The sequence below is a fragment of the Nothoprocta perdicaria genome, unplaced genomic scaffold, assembly GCF_003342845.1.
Source record: "Nothoprocta perdicaria isolate Ctin4 unplaced genomic scaffold, notPer1 scaffold_249, whole genome shotgun sequence".
Classification (NCBI taxonomy): domain Eukaryota; kingdom Metazoa; phylum Chordata; class Aves; order Tinamiformes; family Tinamidae; genus Nothoprocta; species Nothoprocta perdicaria.
Window position 1 is genome coordinate 436,435 of NW_020455476.1, and position 11,800 is coordinate 448,234.

At 36.8% G+C, this 11,800-nt stretch overlaps 1 protein-coding gene across 1 annotated transcript in view; it reads right to left on the reverse strand.

Moving 5' to 3' along the window:
• CCSER1 (coiled-coil serine rich protein 1) overlaps positions 1-11,800 on the reverse strand; it is a 488,588-nt gene that overhangs the window by 394,487 nt on the left and 82,301 nt on the right. The window contains exon 4 of the mRNA XM_026040000.1: positions 777-870. Within this exon, the coding sequence (XP_025895785.1) occupies positions 777-870 (94 nt within the window). The remainder of the gene's footprint in view (positions 1-776; positions 871-11,800) is intronic.

Here is an 11,800-nt window from a genome sequence, read left to right on the forward strand (position 1 = left end):
AATTTTCTGTTCCTTGCTCATTATTTCCACACCGATTTTAAATCTTTCTGAACCCTCTTGAATTAGTAGGACTCTGTGGACTCTCTCATTCCACGTCAGAGCAAGAGGAACACAAAATTCCCTGTTGCAAGGGACACTATATGTTTCTTATCATGCTTCATATCAAGCAGCATGTTATTGTTATAAAATTGTTCTGAATGCACCTTGAGTCAACCTTGGTTATCGTTATTAATCAAGAAAATTCTAAGTAATTCAAAGTGTACACTGATTTAACTAACCACAAAAGAAAGGACCAAGTTATACTCAAGTCTCAAGTCAAATTTATTATATTTAAAGCATACTGTTCTTGCACATCCAAAACAGGCTCATAATTATATTAGCAGCGGCCTTGTTGGCAACTACCTTGCAGGCTGCAGTCATTTTAACTATTTAGATAACTAAATGGGTCTATTGAATAATTAGCCATCTTCTGCATCTAAAAAAAAACCACTTTCATCTGATAATGGACCATATGAAGTGATTTGCAGGAAAAGACTAAATTCTCAGCAAAGGCAGCATCTCAAACAGCTGTAAGCAAGTGGTCAGCAAATGCAATGCCCAAGAGCAGCTCTTCGTCAAATGTCCAGGGCATTTTAGAACCATCATGCTACAAAATGCACACTGCTCTTCGCTTTGTACAAGTACTTCGCTGTTTCCCAGTAATTGTACTGTACGTTTCTTTGTAGTTCTAAAAATATAATGTCTAGTTGAAGATATCCAGCATTTGTCTGACTTACCAGAACGATGGTGATGTTGCTCTTCTAGGAATTCCAAGTCAAGCATTAGGTCATCTTCATCCAGCTCACAAGAACCCAAGTTATTCAAGACATCCTAGCATTAAAAAAAAAAGGGCAGGCATTTAGACTTATTTTTTGTTTGTTTGTTTTTAAATTAACATGAGGCCAGTGGGAAAAATCTATGAATTGTCCAAGCAGAAAYGTATTTGTCCCTATTCTTTGATATTAAAAGAATCTTGAATCTGAAAAGCATAATTAGAAATAATGCTGTCCATATAATTTCATTCTTCTACTATTCAACTATTCAACTTCAATGATTATTTATATATTTGTAAGTTTAGTCATAGCTTTTTATGATGCATCAAGCAATTACTTTAATGCAACACACCTCAGTACTTGATTTCCACAAAAGCGTTATTCCTAAGCACTAAATGCCCTTACTAATATTCTCTAAAGAGAGAATTCCTGTTCCAGGACATGGACAAAAAGAAACATAAATTTAGGAGATAAAACAAATTCAGGAAAGAAGAATCAAYTCATGAATTAAGGCAGATATAAAGGCTCATTACATTGTCAGAGTAGAATGCCCGAAACCTAAGAAGTAGTTGCCTAGTTCTCCATTCTCTTTTCATTATTCATTATATTTTCTAAGTTCAGCCAAAGCAGGTAAGTGGGGTTTGTACAAGACATCCTTCGAAAAGTAAAAAGGTGTGCGGCAAATATATTCCAAAGAGAATGAAAGAGTAACTTTTGCTCTAAGCTTTCCTCTAAATAACTAGTTTCTCAGAATGCAACATGACTAAAGCCCCACTTAGACAGTCGGTGTCAGACTGCAACACAATGAACAGCTAACAGGGAAGAGCACCCCATGCAGGGAGCCGCTGTCCAAGACAGGCTCTCTCTCCCCTTCTCCTCTAGAAAGAAACAGAAGCAAATTGCCAGTAGCAGAGCAGCACGCCGAGCTGCACCTGCACCAGTGGCACTCACTTATTCACTGCTGTGCATTCCTGGATGCAGCGCAGCCAATGCTGGATGATGAGCAGAGGAGGGAATTGCAGAGTGAGCACTTGACATGAAAAGTGCCTCTATTTATAGAGATGTCCATTATATTAATTGCTTTAGTCATCACCTCCAAAGAGAAGCATTGGTTTGCAAAAAGTGATCCCAGAGATGTGAGAGAGATCCAAACTTAGGAACAGATCTAAAAATACATCCAAAGAGAGAATTCCAAGGTGGTGCCTGGGCCTACCTCTAATGTACCTCTTCAGAGGCCATCATAGAAGACCCATTAAATGACTCACCTAATGGCATGGGTGGGCAGTGCGGCTGCCAACCCACCCCCATRCCTTGCCTTGCTGCCTCTTTTCCTAGGGAGGCTGCCTTCTTGCCTTGGTTTTTTTTCCCCACCATGCCACAATTAGTAGCAATTTTCATTTCAAGCGTAATATTTCTTGAGCCTTTCCCTGCTCTCCTAACCACTGCTACTCTACTCTTTGAAAAATAATACAATAAAATCAAAGAAAGAAAGAAAGAAAGAAAGAAAGAAAGAAAGAAAGAAAGAAAGAAAGAAAGAAAGAACATGTTCAAGCCCTATGAATAGTTTGAAGGCTCTGAAGAATGAGAATTGAGCACTTCCACTAAGGTTCCAAGGAAATGCTCGCTATCTATTTATGACAACACACCTTTTATTTGTTCCAGAAGCTAAATCATCCTGTGAAGGCAGAAGCTCTGCAGCAGAAACTTCTTTATTGGCTTTGTGATAGCTTCTTGGAAGCTTTAAGAAGTTCTTCCTCCTTTTGGAGTCTTTGTTTCCCACTTGACTTCTACCACCTCTTTGTATTTATAGTGATGGCATAACTAGCACAACTGGGTTTCTCATTTTGCACTCATCTAAACATTTATTATACCACAGTGTCTGTCTTTGATGCACAGCAGCATCTTGAACTGCAAAGCTTCCCTGAATCAACACTGCCTGAGCAGCTGCTATAAAGAAGCACTCAGGACAGTCATYCCTGCAGCACTGGTTTGTGGGGCTTGCATCTGCCCTAACATTTTATACATAAGCAAGTGCTGAGCACAGCCCTACTCAGAGTGCTTGCACAGGGTTTTTATTACAGTCCTCAAGGACCTGTAACCAAAACCATCAGTCCTAATACTTTCTCCCTTATTGCTATTTTAACAGATGAAGAACTAAGAGCAAGTTGAAGCAACTTGCCTTAACACCATCCAGGCCGAGTACAGCAAACGGGAAATAAATTCAGAAAAACAGAATCACACCCTACAAAATGCTGCCTTGCAGCTTCTGTTGCAACATTCCCAGTTAGGGAGGAAGAGCATAAGACATTCTAACGTCCAAGTTTAAATCACTTACTAGACCTCAAAAGTGCAAAGGTCCTGAACAGTCTCCAAGCAAGAGTCATATTCTTCTTTCTAAGTATTGCTATAAGGAAATGGAAAAGGGTGTCCTGTGAAAAAAACACTGAAAAACACTGAGGGAKGTCAGGCCAGAGCAATTTGCTGTGGATACAAAAAAAGCGGTGGTCAGAAAAAAGTCTGCCATCCCTTGTTTAGAAAATCAGAAGTTTGTTAGAGCTAAATTTCCCTCTTGATAGCACATTGGAAAATGAGAAGAAACAGAAGYAACTGAACACCAGGTTGACTAGGGATTGCATGTTAATTAGAATAAAATTGCAAAATAATGTATAAAACTCTCCAAAGATACTGGTAATGACAGAGAAGCTGTGCCTGCTGTCTTTAGGTCCTTGCTGGTACTATRTCATTTCAGTGCTGTGGGAGCTAAAAGTCTGCAATAGACACGTGTGAAAAGCAAAATCAAGAAAGGATGTAATTGGTTCTGTTTATTGCCGAATGTTTGAAATGTGCAGATTTGTCTCCTAAATCCATATATTCATCTTGATTTTGAGTATTATTTGGCAATATTCAGTGCTGTGCAGGCTCATCATGCCTTGTATATACATTGAGCAGTTAATAGGATTTCAATAGGTCCATTTTGACTTTGAATTGCACTGTTAAAGAGAAATAATGTGCTTTAGTGTTTATGTATATTAACATTTATGTTTTATTGCCAGTTTTTGAGTACTGGATACTCCATTTTTAAATGAGTATACATAATTCTATATGCAGCAATTTTTCTGTTTATATGTGTAAATTGGTTACTTGCGCTATCAATTAAAAAAAACCCTGCCATGGTAAAAGAAGCTTCATAAAGAAAGTTACTTCCTTTTTTTTGTTGTCTGGTTAAATCTAAGAATAGATTTAGGACCTCTTCTGTTGGTCACTTTTTATATATTTACTACTAAAACTGTTCTTATTTATTCCAGCTTCCAAAGCCTTTCTCAAAAGGCTTGAACTATGAGCTGAAACAGGGCAACAAATAATRAAATACTTGACTATTTGGTAAAAGGATTGAGAGTTCATATACTATGCATGAGGGTTCCTTTGAGTCATTATAAGAAAGGATCTAGAAAAAGAGAAGRAGGAGGAGGAAGGGAAGAGCTGGGGAAGGAAATCCTCTTCAGCAACCCTGAATAAATTGACGATGCAGACTCAAGTGCACCACTGGTGGGCAGGTGCTGGATAGCTAGTCAGTCTCTATCCATGCAACATTTTAGCCTTTTAGGAAAGTATATCCATGCAGATCTCTGCATCTCTTCTTTCTAAAACAAAACTGCTCTTAGGTTGTATTTCCTAGTTAAGGAGACCTAGGTCTAGTCAAACTAAGCTGAGTCCCATGGCTTTCACTGACCTTTCAATGTAGCGACTGGCATGTGCATGAGTTTGTTTAGTTTGCTGCTGTGGAAGGAATTTGTGATATACAAGATGTTACTGAATATTATTCAAGTCTCAAAATATTCATGGATTAATATAGTGTTCTGGTGCAGGCTTTACTGAAACTTCACAGCACATCAATTCTCAGAAGCAGTTTCAACTGACATACGAGTTGCTGACTTGTCATCTGAACTATTAATATTCTCAATATCCACTGTAAACTCTTGCTTTTTTACCTGCTTAATGAACAGAGACACGGTCCAAAGACCAAGTAAGTCAACTTCCATGCACCTCCAACAGTAAATAGCATGTACTATGATAGTAATTAGAGATTTCCTACAGACATACTGTAGAGACATGAGGGGCTATTTCAGACCAAAGCTTTATAAGAGCAGAGAGATGACATGCTCAAGAAATGATCATTTGATTCTTTACAAAAACATATGTATGACAATTTACTCATATCTACGAGGTTTATTATATATATCGGTATATTATTATATATCAAAAAGATCAGAATTAAATACTTATTTCAGGTCTGAAAGAATTTTAAGAGATGGCCAAGAGATAGTAAAATTGTACTCAGCAAATGAACCTGGCATATAATCATCACAAGAAAGAAAAATCTCAGACATATTCAAGGAAGAGGGAAAACCTTGAGCTATTTAAAGTAATGTTAACTTAGAACTGTACTTGAATAATTCATGGGTATAATGAAGTATTTCCCTTTCTGCCCTCTCCCACATACTTCAAAGGGGAAAGGTGCGGGGAGTACATGAGGCCAAGCAAACAGAGGAAACACTTTAAAAATACAGAATTCCTGCCAACATTTGAAAAATCATTTTATCAAATGTAAAGCTTTTGGATGCCTTTCATATACCAAGAGCCGCTTGAAAGCCTTTTTATTTTTCCTCCAAATAGCACCACCTAATAAGTATATTACTCCCTACTTGAATACACTTTAGAAAGGAAAAAAAAAATTCTTGTAACATTTCTTAAGAACATTTTCTGTAGCTAATGTGGAAATCCATTTGTATTATAAATTAATATGCTCTTAAGGAAAAAAGGCAGAGCAAACTAGCGATGGAGGGAACTGTCTAGCTACATACCTCAGATCCATCATAACAGTCTTGAAAATATTGTTTTCCATACATGCTTCTGGCTGTGTAAGGGAAGCACATTATTTGCCATCCTGCTCTTACTGTTGCCCTTTCCATGCTCTCTGTGCATTAAATCAATGTCTGCCATGACACGTCTTTTGCCTGAGTGCTCATAACTAATGGACTTTCCTACCGCGTCTTCCTCCGCGCTCACCCACGTGGGGTTCTGCCACACTGAAACCCCAGAACTGTAACAGCACAGCCCCCRAACTCCTTCAGTGACACCATCTGACAGCCCTCCTGGCAGGCCACACACTACATACAACACTGCCAATCATGATCAGGATGCACAAAGAAATGGCAGCTAAATTCCCAAGGCTGCAGACAAAAGAATACTGACGCAAATATTTTGATGCACAGCACCATGGTTCTATTATGGTCTTCAAAATGATCCAGCTTCAAGTGAAGCTCTAGATAAAAATGAGGTCTTGACAAAGCAGATGAAGACAGTAGTCACTTAAGGTTGAATTAATTATCACGCAATAAACTAGAAAAGTAAAAACCACATTTAAAATGCTTCTTTTAGCAAGAACCTTGAGATTTGAGTCTGTCAATAAAAGAAGAAGAAAGAGAAGACAAGGTACTGTTTGCCAATTTTTCAAATAATTATAGAGCACTCAGATTCGTTTTGGTTATAATAAAACCATGACAATTGGATTTTCTGTGCATTCAAAAAGAAAAAARTGCTTACCTTTTTCATATCTTAACCTGTAATTTCACTAACAAAATCCTATGAAAATCTCTTCTGCTAAAAAAAAGAAAGTAGGAAAAGGTAAAGAAATCCCTGTTTGTAAAGCTTAAAATCAGCAAATACAAGTGCCTTGGCTAGATTTTTCTCCTCACCCATACAYGCATATGCCTTCCTCCCAGGAGACGGATACATCTGCAACACAAGATTTGCCTTGTGGATTAGCTAATGTTTTTATAGTTTTTATAATATGCAAAGCATTGTGCAAGCCTTCTAGTATAGTCATTATCCTCCTATAGCTTTGGGAAACTTTTATACCTCTCACGTGCCAGATTTTGCTTCCAAACAGAAAAAGCCTCTTGAGTATCCCTAGTCTGCATTTATACAGAACAAAATTTAGAGTGTGAAACTTATTGGTACGTACATTAAGTGTACGAGTGCAACAGACTATTCAGGGGATGAAGTTTTAGYTTATTCACAGCAAGTTTTACAAAACACTACAAACACACCGCTTATATCTAAACTTTTCAACTCTAAGTGGTCACTAGGCCCTCCTGACGGTGTTGGACAGCACCCAAGTCCAACTGGCATGTAACTAGTCAAATATATTTTTACAAAACTAAAATCAATTTTGGATTTCACCTTAGCTTTTTCTTGGCCAGTAGTAAATATACAGAGGAAAAAGATTCAACAAGATAACTAGTGGGAAGCAGGCTGCCAAAAGGGATGCGTTCACCCTCAGGGAGAGAATAGAGGAAGAATCTCATCATTTATCGTCTTGATAATGCATTACCACTCCAAAGGGCAAAATACAGCAATCCCTTTAAAGAGTCAATAAGTAAATAAATAATAAAATAACGACACAACAACCACAGCAAAACACAAGACAAATACTACTTCTGCCACCATCCAGAACAGGCCACATCCATTGAAAAGAGAATTTATATTCACAAGGAATTTCAGGCACATATCTCCAAAAACAAGAGCACTGGCATTGTTTAGCATGTCTCTAAGTAGTGCAGAAAAGGTATGTATATGATACAAAGTTTAAGAATAAATCAGTTCTTCTTGCAGCTATTTCTGTCCAAATATCTCTGCTTTAGATGCATCACCTGTACCACTGCAGTCAGCCCTTTTGGATACTAAGTGAAGATAAACTATTTTACAGCCTGCAATGACAGCGTTATTTTATTTTTAAGAAAAACACCACCAACTTGTTGCATTCAAAGATGTCAAAACTGTCATAGCTATATGTGTTTAAATCAATACAATACTTCTGTATAATAACAGAAAAATTTAATACTTTTTCCCCTCCTGATATTATTATAAGCCAATCTGAGGTTGAAACTTCCATTTCGAATTCTAATTTGTAGCCCACAATATTGGTGATAAATCACTCACAACTGAGCCCAACAAATGAAACCACAACTGACCCTTTAGTATAGCATCGTTAATGTAATATCATAATAGATATGCTATTGCTAATATTATTTGAATTATTGCTGTTTCCATGGCAACTGTGGCCTACGGCTGCTCTGGTAAACAGGGTTTTAAATCATTCTTTGAGAAATGCTTTTGCTGAAATGTCAGTTCTCTCTACCAAATATGTTTCTTACTTTCTTCATTTTATTCGTTAAAAAATAATAATAATGGCAATTAYTGGTCCAGAAGATGGATTACTTTCRGTTATAATAATTGAATAGGCAATGAAACAAGACCCCCAAAAAGCAAGGCAGGCATCCTGCTTCAACAAGCCTCAACTAACAGCAGCGTCAGCAATAGGAAACATCATGCAATAATATTCCACCCCGAGAGGAATCTAAATCTCATGAAGACTAAGGAACAACAATCCCTCATTGGCCATTCTGCCACATATACTCATTTTTACTTGCTTTGCTACTACCTGTCTTTACTTTTAGAGCACTCAGATTCTTAAAATAAATATTTATTTCAGCTTCTATATGTGCATTTTCATCTAACAAATTTTAGACCCCTAGATATCAGAATGAAGGGAAAACATGAGTATCCCATTTTCCCTGCAAGATGAAAGGGAATAATACATGAATAATAGGAAATGACAAAGAAATAGCTTTTTTTTTTTTTTTCCCTCTCCTAAGCCGTCTATGAATCAAAATATACACTCATTCGATAAGCAAAAGCCTGGCAAAAGGCTCTTTGGATTGCCATTAAATATCATACATCAAACCAGAGAATTCTTCCTCTTGAGCACATGTCAAGGCTGCTATTTGAACAAATGGGGATAGACAGCTTATTACACTAACCTGACAAGCCTTGTGTCAGACCTGAGATATTTAGGGAAGACCTTGCTTCACTACGAGATATTCCAAAGCCYTTTTAAACCAATGTCCATTTACGTTTCCTTGGTACAAAGCAGCAGAAACGCTTGGAGGTCACAGTGACACTGTCAGAAACTTTCTCAAAACTGCCGTCCAGAAAGAACCGTCATTATAATGGTTTTTAACTTGTTATTAAWTCTCAAGTGCCTAATTCAGTAGGGTAGAAAGCAGTCCCCTCAGTACTAATTGTAATAAATTTTTAATTTAATAGTCTAATGCGCTCCATTTTTTTCCCTTTCAGTGAATCAATGCTCTCATTATTTGTTAACAGCTACGTGCTCAGAGCAATACCCTAAGAGGCCTAAAATAAGCCTGCCTCTTGGACAAAAATCTAAGTCCAAAAAGAAGCAACCATTTAGCTATGACAGGGCAGCTCACTTTATAACATTCATGTATTTTTTTCCAAAATTGGTAAAACAGACACTTTCATTTTGGTTTTATAAGGAGAGCAGCACTCATTGATTCAGTACCATACCATTGCTCCTTCATTCCGCCTCTAAAATGGCAACGCAAAACTCCAGGCTTGCTCAGCACTTGAAACCTCCCTGCATTATATGCCCTAATGTAACCACCTTAGCAGAGTCACCACAATAAARTAATTTGGGGAACACTTACCAAGASAGTCAAGCATATAATAGCATCTAACTTGATGCCCAAATTTATGTTATGAAAAACCTGCATTTTTATATGAGACAAGTCTTCAGCATCTATATAATCAGGATCTTAAAAAATAAATTCATGTACTTCATAGTAAATATTTATCACCTTAGGAGCAGCACATTGCTATTATTTTAAAATATTTATTAGAATGAGGAAGTACTTGTACCATCGTTAGGAGAACATTAGTGCTGGCAATACAACTATAAATCACTTGTGCACTTGATTTTCTATGGTGCCTCTACTGTGGTCCTGATTTAAAGCTCCTTTTAGTCAACAGGTTCCAATAAAGCCTCATAAAATGATAAGGAGACCTCATTCCAAATCCAAAATAGCTTAACGTGCACTTTCTTCGCCAATACTCTCAATACTTTTTTTTTTTTAATTTGTCTTTTGCTTTTAAGCATCTTTTACAGYTGTTGTTGCTTGTTTGACAAAATAAGAAAAATGATCCTACTCTATGTCCTGAATTAAAAGAAATCTGAAGAAATATAAAAATAGCCTTCTGCAGCATTAGTTCTATATATATTAACTGTATTCTTGCTTATTGGAGTAACAAAGCCAATTTTCTTTGRTAAAGCCCAAATATGCAAAAAAATAGCTTTCAGTACTATGATTCTCAGCTATGAAATGAAAGTATATTTATCTTTGCCAATAAGATATTTGCTTATTTTCCTCAAGAACTAATTCCACATTACCACAATGTCTGGGCATTTTTTTTTCTTTTAACGAATTTTGACTCTCTTTACCACCATTAACCAAACTAGACTGACAGGTAGTGGTCTTAGTTACAGGTGAGAAGCTGAGTGAAACAGATTTTGGAACAAAATAGCAAGATTCCAACAGTGAAGCTGCCCTGAGGAAACTCATGCCATACAAACAGAGGTACAAACAGGTCCTTCTTAACTCAGTAACAGGTCCTTTCTCATCTCACCTTCAGGAAAAGTGTCAGTCTCTGACAGAGTGGCAGCCTCTCTAATACCATCTGCAATGTCAGCCCCAAAATCTAAATCTACTTGAAACCAGGTTTCATTTCCAGTGCTCATTAAATTCTGTTCATTTGCTATCTAAAGAAACACTATTCTGTAATTGTTTGACATATAGTAATTAATATAGACCAACTTAACATCCTTTCATTTTTAGAATTACTCCAAAGAATGTGATTGCTGCACAGTTTGGACCATAATGTAGAACCTCTAGTTTCTGTTACAGACTCATTAAGCCATATCAGGCTACTCTTTGTTTTTATCCCATCTTTAATTGAGAAAGCTTCCACACAAACATCACATGTTTAGCACTCCCTGGCTACTGCAGCGGTATCATCACTAACAACGGCTCAAAGAGCCTTCCTTCTCACAGGCTTCCACTGCTGAGCAACTCTAATTTAATTTTCTGTTTGCTTTTCTCTCCAAGTCGCAATAMGTTTTCCTATGCTGCAGCGTGGTACGTTTCCACTAAACGCTCCCAAAAACATTACTATGTACTTATTTGTACAAAATAAGAAAAACATAATTTATATTTTAATCAAAAGGCCTATCTACTGTGTGAGATATCAAGCATTCATCTATTCTGCGAAGCACAGACCCATTTTTAAAAGAGTATTTACCATTACAAAAAATCCTGCTGCCACCAAGTGGCTAGAAGACAAATTTCTGGAGAAATGCCGGGGTTTGCAGAAAGCCTGAAGATTCTGATACAGGCATTTCCCAGAAGAAACATTTTAAATTGCAGTTGATGCTCTGTTAGTATTAAGAAAAAAAAAAAAAAAAAAAGGTAATCAAAAATTCCTTTAAAAAGCACAACAAGGAACAGACAATGAACTTGAACTCTGAGAAGACAAATGGTGTAACGATATTTTAACAAAATTACTTTCCATTTTAACATCAGAGTTCTATATTATAAATTTACTGCATAATGGAAAAGCTTAGGAATTTAAATATTAAYGCTGCACACAATTAAAAAAAACATTATTGCTTATCAGTGGCAGAGCTGATAACTCTATGGCATATTTTTAAGTTAACTCCATATGGAGGGGCTTCAAATGCATCCTCTGCTAGAATTAGATTTCAGCCAAACATACACACAGTGTTGTTTTMAACTAAATAAAACAGAATGATATTGGATGACCTCTTGGCCAGCCACTGAGGGATATGGTCCATGCAGACTCCAATACCTTAACCAGCACTCCGTATCTTTTCTTAATCATGGTTGAATGATGTCTCGCAGGTCTAGGACTGTAGAGACCCAGAAGGCTTACCAACACACCAGGGAAAAGAAGAAATAACTCTTATATCAAGTGAGTAAAAAAAAGAAAAAGGAAAGAAATATCTCCAAAAGGGTTGTGCGAGTTTTTTTTTTTTTTTTTTTTTTTTT